This window comes from Neodiprion lecontei, chromosome 3, assembly GCF_021901455.1.
Source record: "Neodiprion lecontei isolate iyNeoLeco1 chromosome 3, iyNeoLeco1.1, whole genome shotgun sequence".
NCBI lineage: Eukaryota > Metazoa > Arthropoda > Insecta > Hymenoptera > Diprionidae > Neodiprion > Neodiprion lecontei.
This window is the reverse complement of record NC_060262.1, coordinates 22,167,946-22,186,805: the sequence shown is the minus strand read 5'-3', so window position 1 is coordinate 22,186,805 and position 18,860 is coordinate 22,167,946. Positions and strand designations below refer to the sequence as shown.

At 37.1% G+C, this 18,860-nt stretch overlaps 2 protein-coding genes across 2 annotated transcripts; one reads left to right on the top strand and one right to left on the bottom strand.

Annotated features, from left to right (window-relative positions):
- Nucleotides 1–2,091: 2,091 nt before the first annotated feature.
- Nucleotides 2,092–5,848, top strand: LOC107219911 (odorant receptor Or2-like). The gene is made up of 7 exons (XM_046734321.1): nucleotides 2,092–2,557; nucleotides 3,197–3,578; nucleotides 4,186–4,285; nucleotides 4,436–4,540; nucleotides 5,092–5,153; nucleotides 5,536–5,629; nucleotides 5,725–5,848. Exons 1-7 carry the CDS (start codon nucleotides 2,092–2,094, stop codon nucleotides 5,773–5,775), a joined length of 1,260 nt encoding a protein of 419 aa, XP_046590277.1. The 3' UTR covers nucleotides 5,776–5,848.
- Nucleotides 5,849–7,072: 1,224 nt separating this feature from the next.
- On the bottom strand, nucleotides 7,073–16,991 carry LOC107219916 (protein lethal(2)essential for life-like). The gene is made up of 4 exons (XM_015658276.2): nucleotides 16,851–16,991; nucleotides 13,931–14,179; nucleotides 9,212–9,433; nucleotides 7,073–7,500 (listed from the first exon to the last, which is right to left on the bottom strand). Exons 2-4 carry the CDS (start codon nucleotides 14,177–14,179, stop codon nucleotides 7,411–7,413), a joined length of 561 nt encoding a protein of 186 aa, XP_015513762.1. The 5' UTR covers nucleotides 16,851–16,991; the 3' UTR covers nucleotides 7,073–7,410.
- Nucleotides 16,992–18,860: the final 1,869 nt, after the last annotated feature.

Here is an 18,860-nt window from a genome sequence, read left to right as displayed (position 1 = left end):
AAAACCTTATAGCTACTATGCGATCCCTGCACTGCAACGTGTAAGGAAATGAGATGATCGATTCAATGCGATTATTCTGATCTTGTGAAAATCCGAGGAATCGTGGAGTAAGGTAAAGCGAATCTTGAAACATTCCTTCAAATCATTCGAAGAACGTTTAAAGATCTTTTTCTTTAAAAACAGATTGACGGCCATACAACGTTTATTTCGTCCTCCATTTTTAGCATTTCATTGCCTTTTCCATTATTTCTTGTAAAATAGTGACGATATTAAGTCGCGGGACTGTATCGAATAGGGCGTATACAATTTAAACAGAAAGCAATAGATCGTACGTAGGCAGCTGGATTGTTTCCACGGAAATAACGACAGCCGTGTATTAGAATATGAGCACGTAATATGCGAGCAACCCGTCATTAGGTACCCTTTACGAAAAATTGCTACTGGTCTCTCGTATAATAGTACTGGTCCCCTGCAATAGTGTCAAACATCGGAGTGCAGCACCACGTGAGTGAGAAGTATAAGTACTACCGAGTAGTCAGCAATACTTACATCGTGGTATTAAGGATTAAGGAAGAATCGGAACGTGTGGATCAAAAGTTGGGGGAAAAGTAAAAGAAAAAAGGTTAAAAATAAAAGAAAAAAGGTTAAAAAGAATCTCCAGAAATGTTGTCTGCGCTAATGATAGTGAACACGAATGAAACAACATTCTCGCTAGGTGTGTGATGTGAATGAATGTGATTGTGAGCGAATTCGATTGCCACAAGTTAAGATATCATTGATTTGAGACAAGGTTTTATAATCACATCGTTAGAAATTATTGAATTCTCGTGTTTTTGGGCTTATGTGTTGTTCGCCATATTTATCTTCAAAGATCACGTGAAAAGACATTCAATCATATTTATGTCCAGAGGGAATTAAAATAGATTTGTGTAAGTATGTTGCAACGGAATCAGTCGTTACATTGAGTGTTACAACTTTGATATAATGTGAGATTTTTTTAATGCTTTTCAGACAATTTGTGGGAATATGGTCAGAGAACAAAATGAATAACACTTGAGTTCAAACATTTCAAACATTCTAATTATCCAGAACGTTTTCTTAAATTGTTGCGATATGTATTTGTGTGAGGATGCTAAATAGGGGACAATTTACGTGACAAAGGGTCGTATAAGGGTTCTAAAATTTCTGCAGTTCTAAAAAAAAGAAAATAAATTTAAGGTACGAGCACCTTTTTTAAAGGTAAAAATTTCTGTAACTCGACTCAATTTAAGTTTTCTTCAGTAAGCCGACCGCTTCATAATTGTCATTGCAACGAATCAACTAATTTGATCATGATACAATCTTTGTAATTCTAACACGGCAATAAATCTTTTTTTTCAATTTTCCGTGTTTTCACTAAACGTGTGATATTGCTTACGAGTGCAAAATGAGGTAATAACGATATATTATATTAGAATTAGAAAAAATACAATAATAGTGTGACACTGAAAAAAGAGAAGCCCTGCGCGTGACTCATTGAGACTTATTGTTAGAAGTATTGAGATCAAAACGCGGTTTGTCAGCCACGTGCGTAAATTTTGTAAAGCCTTGCGTAAGTGAAAACTGCGCCTAATCAATCCCGCAAAATTGAAAGAAATAAATGAAAAAACTTGGCAAATAGCTAAAAACAACGTCGGGTTCTTGATAAAATTGTACGTTTCAGATTACGTTTGACAGAAGCGTTTAGCTTTATAGAGTGATTTTAAGAAATAGCAAAACATAGGCTACTTTCAGAGTAATAGCGGATCCACTGTGAAGCCTTGTAAAAATGATGTTTGATTTGTATTCATTATCATTAGCGCAAACAACATAGCTCGAAATTTTTCCATCTTTTTTCCACTTTTCCTGACTTTTCGTGCAGGCGGTCCAGCAGATTTATCCTTAAACTACAGTAGTAATGAATTGTGTATCCGTTTTTGATCTGGTATGAAATGTGTTTTCATTGCTCTTTAGAACCCAACCCATCTCAGCCAACTGCGTGTATCAATTGCTGCAAGCAATTGAACGAAACCTTGTTCCCACGTTAACGAAATAGAATACAAGCATCAAACGATGGACCAGAGAAGGTTCCTCTGGTGGCACGAGGCTGCTTTGTCAGTCCTGGGGCTCTGGCCTCCGCAAGGCATATCCGGGGTTTCTTTCGGCGTTTACTGGGTCTACAGAATCCTGTTCCTCTTCGTCTTCTGCTTCGCATTCAACGCGTTCGAGATTGCTGGTTTCTTCGACATCTACAACGACCTGCAGGCCGTGGCGTCAAACCTCTGCTGGTCCCTGATGCACTTTACGGTGTGCCTGAAAATCGGTCTATTCTTTGCGAAGATAACAGAGTTGAAGAGAATATGTGCCCGCCTTCGGACCTCCGTTTTCCTTCCAAACCAGGAACGAAGCCCCGGGGAACCGGAAGTGGTCGCCATCGCGGTCAAGATGAGCGTCGGCTACCTCCTCGTCTACTATTCGATGACTGTGGTCATTCTTGCGAACTGCTTCATCGCTCCGCTCTATCGCGAAAAGCCCCTTGGTGAAAATAATTACTACAATATTCCACGAAAGTATGGAAGAATAGAAAAACAGAGAAAATTGTTGTTCTCTGTAGAGCTTTCGTAGAAAAAACGTTGAAATATTACGAAAAAATATTCCAATCATCTACAATTATTATCCATACCAAAATGAAATATCAGCAACCCCAAAAAATTGAAATACGTGTTTAGCGAATTTTCGCTAAAAGTTTTTTTCAACGTTTGATGTACGCAAAACGATATCAAAAAAAAAAAAAAAGAAAAAAAATCGGAGGCTTTCGGCGGAGATGCTCCCTAAGTGGAAAATGTTTCGAAAAATCGTTCATTTTTAAAATCAAAATTTTGATCACGCGGACTTCTCACAGTAACTATTGGATACTAAACAGTGCGCGATAGCTTTAATTTCAAACCTTTTCAACTGTACGCAGTAACAAAAATACGAATATGTTTTAAGAACATCTGAGAATTTTAGTAGCAACATTTCATATGCATTCTAGAGAATATCGGTAGTTGGCCATCTTTTCCAGCGGGGTATTCCTCCCGGACTTGTCGAATTAAAAAACTACGATCGTGTTGTAAATTTTCTAAAAAAACTCGTAGACATTTGACAGAAGGGAATCATAGGGACTCTTTTCCTCCAGAGACCCTGGACGCCAATCCAGCCGATTCGAAGCCGGAGCCTCCGCAGAATCCGCTGCCCTATTACACCTACGTTTTTTGCAACGCCTTGAAGTCTCCATGCTACGAAATCGCCTACATCTACCAGACCCTCTCTACCCTCGTTTGCAGCCTCGTTCTTATCCATTGCGATAACCTCTACCTCTTCATCGTCATGGTCTGTACCTCGCAGCTGCGAATTCTCAACGCCTCCCTCGAGACCGTCATCCGTAGGGCCACCAGGAACTGTCCGAAACAACGGTGGAAGGATTACGCTGGACTGGGAACCAAGCGGAACGACGTCGTCGATAGGGAGTCCTTCAGACTTGGGGCCAACTGCGTAAAACATCATCATGCTATTCTGGAGTAAGGGAGATATAATGCGCGCATCTTTTTTATTCGTTGCATACTCCTGTGTCTGTTTATTTTTAATTTTCACGTCTATTTTAGTCCGTTTTACACGTAAATGACTCGTCTGTGATGCTGGTTGAGTCAGCTGGTAACTCCGTCAGATAATACGGTGTATGTGCACTAAAAATTTGAAAGTTTAATCAGAGCTCGAATATGGATTTCCTTTCATTATACTATACGTAGTAGTATTAATCGGATGTTTTATAAGCATTTTTAAAATTGTATTTTCTACGGTGTAATTCTCTTCAATTTCTACAAGCGTTTTCGAATTGTCGTTTCTACAGTTTAGATACTTTTAAAGTAGCTTAAACGTATTTTGAAGCTTCTCTCATTGAAAAGTCAACCGTACGTTTTTGGTACAATTTGACACGACATTTTTTTTGTTAGTAATTAGAAAACTTGAACATTTTGTTCAGTCTATTGATTGAAATCCGTGTGATTTTGTCTCCTGACAGTATTAAATCACTGGAGAAACGTAATTGAATCGCGAAGATATTATACAGATAAGGAAAAACTGAACTATTTCTGAAAATCACCTAACGACTTCCCTGTTGTGTCACAGAGTCCTGGATGAGCTGGAGGGAATATACAATTTGGTTATACTCATACAATTTCTCTCACATCTGGTACAGTTGTGTTTCCAAATGTTCATCGTTTCCGAGGCGAGTACATAATTGAAGTTCCAAAGTAGAGAAACCATTGCGAATAAAAATTTATCGATCCTAGTCATTCATTGAAAATATATTATTCACTATTTAATTTGTAACCGTTTTTAATCTTGAATAGTGTATTTTCATACCCTGATTACACAGATTTCTCTGCTGAGCTTCGACGGTCTTAGCATGCTTGCTTTCGTCGTTGCGATGGTGATCGAAGTCTACGTTTATTGCCAGTGCGGAAATGAGATCGAAATAGAGGTAAGCAAAAGAATCAAGTAACGTAACAGCTGTCGCACCTGTTCCAAAGTCTGTGCTGAACATACAATGCATGAGAATCAACTTATCTTCGCGGCCAAAAACATCTTGCACATACTGTGGAAAAGGGAAAACAGTAGAATTGATTTACCACTGGATGAATCAATATTTTAATTGTTGATCATTTTTTACTTTTCATGTATCAAATTTATTTCAATGTAATCACTATTTTTTCGGACACGATTCGTATAGATCAGTGCGCGCATTGCAAGTTTACGTTTGGATTTTTGTATTTGAAAAAAATATGTTTCTAACTCAAAGAAACACAAGATAATTTGGTCAATTTTTTTCTTTTTCTTTGAAAAATTTAATTGTAGGTTTTCGGGCTTGCAGAAGCAATTGAATTTCACTGATTTGAAAAAACAAAAAATATGACCCAATTATGTTTTGTTTTTATGCTTAATACGTATATGAAATTTTTGCTTGCACAGACTTAATTAAGGTAATGGTGGTAATATGAATTAAATCACCTCACTTCAATTTTCTGTTTACAGAGTTCCAAGATTTCCCAGTCAGCCTACAACGCCCAGTGGACCTCGAGCTCGGAACCCGTAAAGTTAATAACAAATTTTCTCTCTATTTGCCTCTGTAAAAGGGAGCAACATGTTCCAAGTAACAACAAACAATACTTAAACAAATAATTTTCTTTCCATTCAACACTATAATTCAGCAATTTTGGTCTAATTTTCAAGTGACCATGAATATCCATGACCTTCGTAAAAAATTCACCTCATACTACAGTTTCAAATAGAGAAAAATTATTTAACGCAGTAAAATGTCCGATATATGTAACACGTAGAAGGAGATAGCGTTGCAGCTTACGACGCAGTTTGAAATTTGCACGGCTCTCCTTGATCTGCCTCTGAGGGCGCAGGGCTCGTAGTATTGATCAAGTGCCGAACCGACTCGCACACATACATATATTTAAACGTTTGCAGGAGAATGCTGCTGATCATCATGCTGCGCGCTCAGCGGCCCGTTGAATTCACAGTCGGAAAGTTCGTGAAGCTTTCACTTAGGACCTTGGTATCGGTGAGCCCTTAAACTCGTGTGACACAAACCTGCAGCGATTCTCCGCAGCGGTCTAAATACTACGCAGTAACGACCCCTCGTTCGTTGATTTACAGGTTGTCCAAGGCTCGTTCTCATACTTCATGGTACTACGAAAAATGCAGTAATAGCCATTCGCCAACGCAGCTATTATGCCTGATGTACAATTGTACGGCTTAATTAAACGCTTCGTATAATTGATCTTTCGTAATTTTGACACACCGGTTGTTTGTTTTCATTCAAAACGAACCTTCGCAACTTAATGAATAGCAATTTAACTTATAGAGTAAGCTGATATTACTGATCGTCGCTAGCGAATCCTAATACAACGTGATTGCGACCGAATTATTAGATCGAGGAATCACAGCAGGCGACTAATAGATCCTTGGGTCTACAGTCGAAATGGGAAAAAGACACCGTGATTGAATAATGCAGGGTTCTTAACCCTGAGCCAGAGCGGAGTTAAGTCAGTTGCGCAATACCGCGACATTTTTTTCTTATTGTTCGTATCGTATTTACGCTCGTTATTACGTTCTCCTTCGGTAAGTTCCAGCATCATGTGATACCCAAACCATTGGAAGGTTCTCGAGTCGGTGCGAGCTGCGCACAACCGACAACACTGTGTCGGCATGGATACACAGACACAAGAACAGCCGGCCGGTTTTGCTGCCGCCGAGTCTCGAACGATCCGTGAGCCTCTGGACGACGTGCTCAAAATCTCTTACATCCCCACCCATGCCCGTCAGCCCGGACGATCAATACTTTCGTTCGCAATCCGAGATCGCCGCCACGCCTAACATATCGCAGTATATGCTGCGTAATTTTATTCGTATGCGCTCTTATTACCCGATACGAAGCGAGTAAGCCAGTCAGAAGTCACGCGTTACCATTAATACGGGATTTTTATCCTCACTTTCAGGATTTTAAATCGACTCGTTCGAATGCATGACGGTGCTCGACGATTATAGTAACAACATTTAGCTCACGACAATACAAGATATTCTGTTTATAAGTTATCACGTTTTACGGAGTAAATAGCGGAGATGGAAGTTGTTCCAGATCCACGTAATAACAAGTATAATAACGTTACACACGCGGACGTGGATGTCCGTTTGCATGTGTTCAATGATTGTGAGAATGGGTTTTGCTTGTAGGACAGGATCCTGTGGTGTGAGGTATGGAAGTCTTAACTGCGCATTTGCGCGGCGGAAACCACCGGCAGGCACAGCGACGCGCATTTGTTTTGACTGGCTGCTCGAATGTTCGAGATACGAAACTGCGTCGCAACAGCCGAGTAGGGTATAAATTCACGGCGTTGCGACGCCGGCCGGCATTCCCTAACAGATTTCGAAGGTGCGCGCATCCCTCGGTGGACTGGCTCGTTCTTAGTTTACGAAAATCATCATTTTTCTTTTTTTTTAAAAATTCATTTTATTACACCTGACAGTGGGCGATAATATCATCGACGGTACGATGTGAAAAGACGACAGCGCGGGCACAGCGGCGGTCCGTCGAGCCTCAGGTTAATATGATTATTAGTACGATATACTTAAGATTATCTTTGTTCTTACTCAATCAAGAATTACGTTTTTAATTACATAAATCGGGTATACGAACGTTGGTTGAATCGTGCCTGTACCGGAGCGTCAAATCCAGAAAAGAAAATTTCCAAATTTTGAATTTTGGTATACAATTGTATATATAGGTACAATAACTTATGCGACGTATTTGCTTATCCATAATTAATTCAATCCGTTGCGTGGTTAGCTGCTCTTCTGTTCCTCGGGCTTTGCGGCAGGTACACCAGTTTTTACGATGTTCACTACTCTCTCCGTCCCGGGTGCGGTCACGGACTGCAATAATTATGTGAAATATAATATTGAAAGACTGAGAAAATATGATCAGATAATTCAATTACATGTCTACAGGGTATCGAAAATCAAGAATTTCATTTCGGTTGGGAGAGGGGCAACGATATATTCTGATATAGTAAAATATTTGTGCAGTCGAAATTCAACTTCTATTTCAATTAGTTTCCACGAATTTAAACATTTTTAACATTGATTTTTTTCAAATTTACAGCGCATCAGGAATGTGAGTGCTTGAATATTCGAAACCCGCAAGCTGGAGCGAGGAACGGAGGTATAAAGAAGAAACACTGCAGGAATCGTCAGGAATTTCGCATAGCGAGATCATTAGGTGAGACATAACCTTGATATTAGAATAGAACCTCGAAATGTTTGCAATCTTGCAAGACTCTACGTCCTCGTATCTTGAACAGAAATTTTTGTTCAAATTTATGTCCAATCGCAATTTTCAACGTTTGTGATCAACTCTTTCAGTCGCAAAAGCCGCTCCAGTGTGGCACCCCATTTTCTTTTTTTTTCTCATTGTTTTTATACAGTGTGCAAAATTCTCAATTTTTATGCATTTTCAGGTAAGATTATACTTAAACTTACGAATGATCAGTATTTATTGTGAATCCATGATTGTCTCTAATTGTTATAAACATGTGCAAAAAAGACGTATTTTTGTGAATATAATTAGCTAGCGGAGAAATTTGATAATATACTAAAAACGCTTGGGATTCATCGATTGACAGAGATCTCAGAATAGCCATTACGTACACAAAATTCAATGCACAGGGATAGTTTTCACCCTCCTTGGGGTGCATATAGATAGTATTGGAGGTTACACCTATTCTCGGCCAAAAATCTTGTTGTCTCAAAATGAATATTGACATAAATATCATTCAAAAACACTGTCTAAAACAGTGTCGACGTTTCACCCCGCTTGTTTTTATATCTATTAAATTTGTGACACTAGATTCGCATTCAGCGTCGAAAAATACATAAGAAACGAATAATTGCACTTCCGTGCCAAGAAAAATTGAATTGGGTGACTGAAAAGGTTAGAAATAATTCATTTTTAAGGCAAATTTAATTTTTTGTCCAAAATGATTCAATTTGTACCCCTTGAAACGGGAACTCCCTATAGGAGGCATTACCGGTTGACGGTACAAAGGCGCTTTGCCCCCCCCCCACTTATTCCCGCCGCACCCGTTTTGTGATCGATAAAGCGGGAAAACTTGCTTACTCACAAACTGTTTCACTGACTTAGTAGTATCAATCAGATTGTGTAAATTCTTGTCCTTATTTAACGGATACATCAACTTGGTCGTATGTCACGTATGTCATCATTCATTTTGCAGAACAATCTACGCGATGCTGTTGTAGTTTTGAATCCTTGCGTCGAGGTCGGCGTGCGGTGAAACGCAATTTCATGGATTGACTGTAAATCCAGGACCTACGGGAGATGATGGTATAGAGGAAAGGAGGAGAGTAGAAGCAAAAACAGAGAGACTGAAAGGGAGCAAAAGGAGTAAGTAAAAAAGATTCGACGCGCTCTGTAGCGCTTTCGGGCGCGTGATTAGAAAGAGGAGGAGAATAGCACCAAGGAAAAGGGGAGAAAGGAGCAAGCTTCGTGGATGTATGAGGTCTAGGCGATCTCCGGAAGGCGATCTGCGTTATCCCGTCACCTGATCGCTATTGCAGTATAACTTACCTTCTTTGGAGCAGTAATAGTGAGAACACCATCCGAAGATAAGCTCGAGGTAACGTCCGATACTTCGTGGGTCGGGGGGAGGAGATAACGCCTAACGAAGTGCCGGCTGATGTAGCCGTGCTCATCCTGCTTCTCCTCGTGTTTCGCCTCGACGACAACGTTATTGTCGACGGTTTTGACCGTTATTTCATCCGGCGAGAATTGTTGCACGTCAAGTATCACCTGGAAAGAAAAGAAGAGAGGATTTGAAGGAGGTAAAACAACAGCATAAAATCAAAAATAAACATTATACCAGTGCCAGCAGCGCGTGATTGATCGTCGCGGTATACTGAGAGGTACTTATTGCTAGGCCTACGCTTCGTACGATAAAATCATTTCGGCTGCATCGCGTTGACGATCAAGCCTTGAATAACATCGACGAGCCCAGCAACAGTCACTGTGTCTGGAACACTGATGAATCTGGCAATTACATTCTATCCACCTGCAGCCGTCATCGCAGCCTTCCCACGTGAGATATACAATATCACTACATCTTAATTATTAACTGGTACACAAACAATTTCTGGTATCACACATGCGTATATTCCCGTAAGGCAGGAAAGAAGTTGCGTTTGGTGGTTTTTTTTTTCTTTTTTACTTTTTCTTTCCTTGTTCAAAGATAATTGATACTGTTTCAAAAAGGGAAAGTTAGGCGAAACTATGAGTAAATAAGAGTTAAAAAAAAAAAAAAATCTGATTGGATTGTGTCCGCGATAAATTATTTAGAGACGAACGAAGAAAGAGGCGAGGTGATATTATCGGAGGACAGAAAAAAAGAAAAAGGAAAGAATTTCTTCTCGTTATTACGCTATCGAGATTCGACCAAATATTAATGAATTGCTGAATTCCTTCATTAAAGACTGATATAATTTTATTTGACTGTATTGAAATCGCAACCGTAAAGATGTAGCTACACGGATCGCCTGCTTGTGCTTATTTCACCAGTATATACAAGTAAGGCGTGTTAACACTATCGGTATTGTCAAATTTTACGGATTCGCAGCGGTTGCTGCTCGTGTTGCTGCTGTCTTTAGAACTTTATATATGTGATCGTTGACTCGTCTCTCTCATCTTTCTCATCTTGTTGCAAAAGCAGTAATTATTATATATATAAAAAATAAAAAAAATAAAAAAACCAGCAAGTACAAGCAAATGTAGAGACCGAACCGAGGAACAAAAACCGTAAATCTGATTCAAACACCACCGAAACAATAGTCAGGGGATAAAAGGCAAAAAAAAAGTTGACTATACGCAACAACGAATGTCGAATCAATAATTTGTACATATACATGCGGTACTTTGTGCATGTGTGATTAAAGAATAACAAAAAAAAAAAACATCCAACAGCAACCAGAAAGAAAGAAAAAGAGAGAAAAGCATTGATTTCTTTCAAACATGTTACAGATTTATTACCATGATTATTATATCGTATAAAATTTTCCTATATTTTTTTATATAAAGAAAAAAGCAAAAAAGTGAAGAGAGCGTAATATATACTTACGGCAAAAATATTTATATATTATATATCAAAATAATAAAAAAAAAAAAATAAACAAATATAAAAACATAAATTTAAACACGGTAATAAAGAAGCGGAATATTCAATTATATATCATACGTTGATCTGATCGACCGTCGATCTTCCGGGGAGCCCAGCTCACTGGGGGGTGCAGGCACCCGCCCCCCGAGCCCATTTTCGTACAGAAAAATACAAATTCATTACTTCAATCTGCTACTCGTTACAAGACCCATCGGTAAGAAAAACATCCTAGCGTGAGTTCTGCAGAATTTATATAGATATCTGTGAAAAGTCGTAACTTGTTTTCCTTTAAATCACTTTTTCACATAGGCTGACATATTTACGAACGAATTGATTTTTATTTTTAATTTTTCTTTTCGTATCCTTTTAACAAAAAAAAAAAAAAAACTATACGATTGACCGACGACCAATAAGATTTTGGAAAATCTTCCGCGGCGTGGGATTTTAAATACCACCAACCCACGCCGCGCGGTGGAAGGGACGATATACAAAAATATATACTCTACATTCGCCTCTCTTAATATAGAAACGTGACTGAGTCAAGAACTGAGCATTTTGAGGACGTTTTGTGTGTTATAACGCGAGACGAAAATAGATTTAGTTTATTATGATTCCATCGCGAGAATAGTTACGAAGTCTCAGGTGTGGGGGAATAATACAAAAAACAGTCGAAAAACCGTCTAAATAGTAGATTTGTGATATTTCTTTACTGTATTTTACTTGAAAAAAAAAAAAAAAAATTCCCAGCGTATGATTTTACCGCACGGTTGCAATCGTGTCTACTTGAACTGCAGCGTAACGCTGTCGGAATATATTTGAGGTGTGTAGAGATAATACCGTACGCAATTATTCTTTATTTCAAGTTGAAATTAACCAGACGATTATTGTATTCCACGGATATAAAATTACATTAAATCACTGCAGGACTTGCGTAGGACGTTTTTACCCGCGATATTTGAACTTGCAGAGCTACAAACACACCACGCAAATACAGACACAGATGCGCAGATTTACTTATCGTATAACATGTGAAATACTTGGTCATTTGTCCCATGAAAATTGACACTAACGTTATAGATACAAGCCAATATAGTTGAGATTGATGAGATATTGAATCTGTGGAGTTTATAAAGAACAAGAAACACATTATACGATCGTGTGTAGCTTCCGCATTCTATTTCTTAGAATATGTTCTTGAAAGACGAGTAAAACAATATCGTATAACACTGTAAACCGAGAAATAGCTGCATCAATTTAAAAGAACAAAAAAAAAAAAAGCAGGAACAACACCGATGCGATGTATAGATTATGAGTACATTTTAGCCAGTAGTACGTATAATAAGTTATGTTTACCTAACATCCAAAATGAAATAAGAATGATTACGAAAGAGAAAGAAAGGGTTTTTTTTTATTGAGAAAAGAATAGAGTGAACTAGAAGATAGCAACGCAAAGTTGATTTAAAAAGATAAGATCGTTGATAATTATTAAAATATAGTAATAAAACGCACAAGAGCAACGAGGAGGAGGAGAGAGCCTCGTTGTCTCGATTAATATGCTTGACTAACCATGCTGCATTTGTATAATAAGAGATTGGTAAAAAAAAAAAAAAAATAACAAAAGTACATTCTGAAATGCCACTTATATTAACGATTCTGTATCGACGTCTTACCGATTTGACTGGCGTAATTCACACGCGTTGACGCGATAATTTCCGCAATTCGAACAACTAAGTAGAAGATTATCGGAATAAAGATCATTAAGAAACGTTGAATCAATCTACGTCATTATCGCGGAGTATTGAACGCCTTGTTAGAAAGTATAAAACACCCACAATACACGTTAAATCGTAACTAGGTGTATCGTAACATCGTGAACTCGGTATTAAAATTAAGATCTATCAGAAAACTGTGTGTGTGTGTATATGTTAAGCGTATAAATTCGGTAGTTTAGTTGGGAAAAAAACAAAAAAAAAAACAAAAAACCTCAAAAACAACTACTTAAAAAATAAATAATAACCGAACACAACGACTCAGGTAGAACCTATTATTATTAATATTCTATCTTTATATAGTATTATACATATATCGATTGATATGTGTATTTTATGATAAGTTGAACATACTCTTGTGCACAATAAGACGCGGTTGGATACGAGCGTTTCATTTTCCACTTTCAGTTTTCTTCTTTGAGTTTTTTTTTTGATCGTTTTTTAATCTGTCAAATATCTATAACGAATTGCGTGATCTCAAATCGCCAAACTAAAATCCTTCGCGTTGACGGATGAATTTGTAGATTGTTATTCCGGGGAAAATTTTCGTGACTAGTATCGACGGGAGCATTTAACACGCAATAAGGGTAACTGTCTTTCTAATAGTGTCAGTGAACCCACCGTGCAAGAGCTTGTTATTACATAAATACGTACCTAATTTATGTATGTATAATACAAATAATTCGCAAGTAAGTCAGATCGACTAGGGTTACAAATAGACGAGTGGTGAAGAGGAAGAAAGAGAAAAGGGATAACTAGTAATTTATATTGGGTCATTAATCAGCCGAGAGGAATTTAGGAACCGTATTTTATCGAGAGATCTTTGTCTAACTAATTGTACAGAAACTAGAACAGAGTCAGAAACCCACGACCGGATACTGATGCAGTTTCCGGCCGTGGGTTTCTGGCAGATGACATACTTTCTGAAACAATAATTGATGAGTACAAAACCAAAAAGAAAGTCAGCATTGATTTTTCAACATTTGACGGTCTTCTCTTAAACCGATTTTGACAGCGGAACAATACATAAACTTTGTTCCTGAGTGCTTATTCTATTTTCAGATCTCGTCAGAGCGCTAAATTGTAAATTTTTATCGGTATTCCAAGCTTCGGAGATGAATATCTGCAGATACAATTTTCATCTGTGCGAAATTTGGAATACCGATTCAAATTTACAATGAATTTAATACGTCGGAAAATTTTACTGTTTATTTCTCTGTCTTCTTTCCGAATCGATTTCATTAGTTTCTTCAGTTCATTATAAGTGTACTTAAGAACTTGTACAGGTATAAGCCGTCCGTTGTTACCGACGTCGTTATTCCCTTCGTGCGAGAAAAAAAAAAATTAAAACTAAGGATCTAACAAACTTGCCTGAAACTTTTCCTTGTCGGCTTGGACGGTGCTTGCACCACCCGAATTTTGCCTTACGATGTTGCGCCAAGGCCTGTAGTATCCCGGGCTGCCGAACACCGGCCTTTGCCTAGCTAGACTCAGACTCGAAAGTCCTGAAAGCAGGTCTTCCCGGTCCAGTCCGCTTCCAAAATGTTGGTCTATCAGGCGCGACGTGGGGCGGTCAAGATCGTCCCACCAATCTCTGAACATCAGAGGAACGACCGACATCTGAAACCGAATTTGTACATTACGGTCTCATTTTAAAAAGATATTCCCTGGAAGTATTCAGGTAGTGCGAATTTCGTAATGAAAAATCGAATTATCACCAATTGTGATATTTTACTGTCACAACAACAGAGGCAATTAATGGCGAACGATTAGTCTCGAGAAGACGGAGAGGCAGCTTAGATCTTCGTTCGAATTCAATTTGTCACGTTATAGCGTTAGATTCGTCGCGTTGCGCGTGTTGACCCGATCGCTCTGTGATTTTTCGTTAACTCCGGACAAATCGCGGTATAAAAAAACTGGAAATTAGCCAGCGATACGAAGGTGAGAAGATATGGTATACAGTCGAGTGATATGTGCCTTTGATTTGAAACTGCAAATGACTTCTCTTACGAACAGTCGAGTATTTCGCGTCCCCCCCACCTCCCGCACGAAGCAATCAAAATATCAGGACCAATTTAAAAAACGCAAGGTTTAAAAAAAACAAGCAAGAAAAAAATGAATCAAAATAAGAACTTACTAAGCGAAGGATAGAAATTCTGTGTGTAGGGAATCTCCGTTGTCATGCCACGTTTTCGTCATTTCGTCATTTTGTCGTTGCATAGTTTTAGAATTGAGTAATAATTATAATAATAATAATAATAATAATAATAACGAAATCACGAAATTAAATGATAATGATAACAACAACAATGATAGCAGTATGTAATAATAATTTACCCGCGCGAGGTCGACTAATCATTTTATTAACGTTACATAGCGGTGTGCTGATTAATTGTAAAGATTATGCGATTAGTAAGAGTTAGTAGTAATCTAAACTTGGTACGTTAACAATTCGTTACTAATGCCAGTTCACTCGTACTATGCCTACGTCTTGTTAGCATTCCTAGTTGATTATATTACATACGTATGAGTAATAATAACGTTGATGATAAAATTGAACAAACTCATTCTCGGGTATACGTGAAGTAATGTATGTAGTAGAGTTTGTATAACAACAACAACAACAACAACAACAATAACAATAATAATAATAATAATAACGATGATGGTAATGATAATAAAATAGTGTTAATCACATGATTGCGAATAGAAAATCCAAATCTATTATAATATATGTCTTAAATAAGTTACAAATCAGCCATATCGTCCATATTTTGGGTACTCGTATAATTTATGCAGAATCGACTAATTACTTTATCGGATTCAATCTGATTGAAATGACGGTGTATGAAGAAAGTGTTTTTTAATTTTCAATTTTCCGGGAAAATAATCACTAAATTTTGTTTACTGTATAATCGGGATTCAAGACAGTGCCGTACACATGATACGGATAGGGTGTATACAAACAGTATGTGTATTTTCTTCGTAAATTTATATATGCTCGGAAGTAGAGATGCCACAACTACGTTCGCCCATAAATATCATTTACGCGTAATGAGTAAATAAATTAAAAAAAATAAACATAGGGAGGAAAAATTTGTCACTGCAAGTGAGTGGCGTCAGGTTTTCTTTTTTTTTTTTTTTTTTTCTTATTTTCTTTGGTAAATCCTTTTCTTGAAAATATTTAGAATATCCAGAGAGGTTGCATGTTGTAAAAGAAAATTGTAAAAAAAAAACAAAAAAAAATTTTAAAAAAAAGACCATTCGATGAGTTCCGCAGCTTGAGACGATTTATCGCAAGTTACATACCGATTTCATTACATGATTAGTTTTTAATTCACATTACAGGCATGTATGTGAGGATATGCTTTTCTGTCATCTCATATTTAATCCACGTTAAATTTGGTGCATTTTCTGATATTCTTGTACCATAGCAATTGCCTAGATATACTTGTACCATGTTATTATCAGCTATACGCGCTCTATACGTCAGAGTGCATTTACTGCAGCAATTCGCCGACTTTAAGTAGAATGCAATTATGAAGAACGCGAGTTTTTGGAAAAAATACGTAAAGCTGTAGAATTTTGTGCTGTTACAATATCTCGAATTTCAACGTAAGATGCATGTGGGTAGAAAATAACTGAAAAACCCCGGATGGTTTTACGTAACCAAGCGCAGGAGGAACAGAATTTAAAAACAACGTGATCGGGCTCTACGTTAAATTGCATTTGACTGCAATAATATTGATGAAAAAAAAAAGCGGATATTCAAAGACAACAAAATGAGATATGAAAAAATAATCTGTGCAGTATACGGTTATTTTCAAGAACAAGCTTTTCATTGGAAAGAAAAAAAAAAAAACCGAATCGAACAACGAGCGTTACTGCAGTGCAGCATATGCGTATATTTCAAGAAGTAAAAATAAATTAAAAAAAAAAAAAATACCACAAGTGTACAAAGATTCTTGTGTACGATACGCATCTTTACAGGTATATTATATGTTATAGATTATATTGCAAGCACTAGATTGTAGGAGCTTAAGGCTAGAAGAAAATAAAAAGAAAAAAAAAATTGAGATATAACAAAAAATTGTTGAAAAAAAAAACTTAGCGATAGACTAATCATTATATAAATACTATTAGTATATGAATTACTCTACTAGCTAAGCGATCGATTATAAGCACGCAATACGTCTTTAGTGATATAGAAAAAGTGGCCGAGAAAATCATACGGTATAATAATCGTAATAATGATAAAGAATTTGAAGAGAGAAATAAAACTATTAATTACCGTGCAGAGGGGAGGTAGCGGGTGGTTGACGATTAAGAATCCCGTGCGAAATATCCGCGCAACACTTGAAACGCGATTTGGTTAGATTATGTGATTAGAAAAGGTAAAAATACCGGTTTCGATGGAACTTGGAGAGCGAAGAGAAAGAAAATGAGCGAATATCTGACTGTAATACAAGCCAGGCTTCGGCCGGAGTTTAAATAGACGACGATATCCGGCGCCGCGACGCCCGCACGATAGATGTAGGAGGGGATTTTCGGTGATGCAAAACGCGTCTGTTCAACGCATATGAACATTTTGCTTTTAATAGTACACTCGGCTAAAAATATCCAGGCGTTCTCATACCGATAAAATTCACTCCCCGCTCTCTACGGAAAACGCGCAAAATTTCAGCAATGACTAAAAAATAATTCGCAAAAATAGCCCAACAGAAGCGAAAGATCCGGTTGAGAAGTCAGCTGAGAAGTTTATCTCGAAAGAGACACAATTACTAATAACGAACGTGTCGGTTAATACCGTGACTGTACAGGTAACGGCAACATCAAAATAATAACAACTAATCACACATATATGTATATTCCTACGATTGTAAAGTACGCGTTTAAGATTTTGACTGGTTACTGGTATTCTTGAGTTTAAAGGTTTATTTTGTGACTGACTGCTGTGTTATTAATTAGCATTGTAAGCATATCTTCTCCACTTACACAACTCTTTTTTTCTCTTTCGTCTGTTTTGTTTTTACAATATTTTTTCCACGCGTTAGTATTTCTTTTCCACTACTCCGTAATGGATAGAGATACCCAAGATTTATTTTTTATTAATCTATGTAGCCGCATCGTTACACATCGTCGTAAGAGAGGAGATTTAATTTACAATTAGGTATATATCTAATGTGTTTAGGGGTCCTTATGAATGTATTCTGACAATTAAGGATTACAGAGTTGTTTGAGGTATTCGATCGGTAGTATAACATTAATATATGTATACATATATACGTGGAATATGATAAGTGGCATTATAGAAATACATTGTACTTATAATGTAACGTGTAAACCGTGTATAACTATTCGTAGGTGGTAACCGTATTACGGTAGGTTGAGTCACCGATGATTATAACTGTTCGATGTATTAATCGTGATGCCTCTGCATACTTCTGTCTAATAACATCTAATCGTAACCTAATCGATAATATTTCATTAATCGGTAAGACATTTGATTTGATTGAAAGAAATCTTCGTTGAATTTGGTGCAGAGTGACGGTTGCCCTGTTAAAACAACGACTGCTTGTAAGAAAAACAACTAAGAAAGCTATGACATGTGTTTGAAAGAAAAACAAAACCAAGAAAAACGACAACAATATACAACACCGTTAAAATATAATTACTCTACGTTTTACTATTAAGTGCGGATTATTTCTATTTCATGTAGTCGAGGATAAAGTTGTGTGTACCTAATTAGCATAATAATTTTCATCAATCCGTAAATAATATTATAATTTTTTTTTTCCCATTTCGTAAACTATTATAATTCAAACATTCGTCCTAATAATGTTAGATATGTCTCTGTATTATCGTCCAGTATACGGAATAGAGCATTGAGTGATTGATTGGCAAACGTTCAGAGATCTATAAATGGCTTAAGAATTATATCAACTGTATCGATTCACCACGCGTCGAGAATTAACTATTGAAATTCGTTAGATGAGTATCATTCTGCTGAGATACTTGTATCGGTCAATATACAATTGATACATATACCTATACGTACTACATATGTAAAACTTGTGTCATCTGCTATACATATATAAACATATTTTGAATATTCCGCATGAAACTAATCGCAGTTTATAAAATTACTTAATAGAATAATCCATCAGTTTCATCTGTTTTGGCTGGTATGGTAATAAAGTTGATAAACCTATATCTCATCACGGTGCGGTGTGTTCCGTGTCTTTATTTCAATACAATATCCATTCCTCGTTGTTCGTCAATTTACTCACTTTTTTTCATA

Excerpts from the sequence above, each read along its gene's own strand:
- LOC107219911 (XM_046734321.1), top strand. The coding sequence starts at position 2,092 with ATGGACCAGAGAAGGTTCCTCTGGTGGCACGAGGCTGCTTTGTCAGTC. Across the intron at positions 2,558-3,196 it reads CTATCGCGAAAAGCCCCTTG|AGACCCTGGACGCCAATCCA; the intron begins GTGAAAATAATT and ends CTTTTCCTCCAG. Across the intron at positions 5,154-5,535 it reads TCGAGCTCGGAACCCGTAAA|GAGAATGCTGCTGATCATCA; the intron begins GTTAATAACAAA and ends AAACGTTTGCAG.
- LOC107219916 (XM_015658276.2), bottom strand. The coding sequence starts at position 14,179 with ATGTCGGTCGTTCCTCTGATGTTCAGAGATTGGTGGGACGATCTTGAC. Across the intron at positions 9,434-13,930 it reads CCGACAAGGAAAAGTTTCAG|GTGATACTTGACGTGCAACA; the intron begins GCAAGTTTGTTA and ends TTTTCTTTCCAG. Across the intron at positions 7,501-9,211 it reads CTATTACTGCTCCAAAGAAG|TCCGTGACCGCACCCGGGAC; the intron begins GTAAGTTATACT and ends TAATTATTGCAG.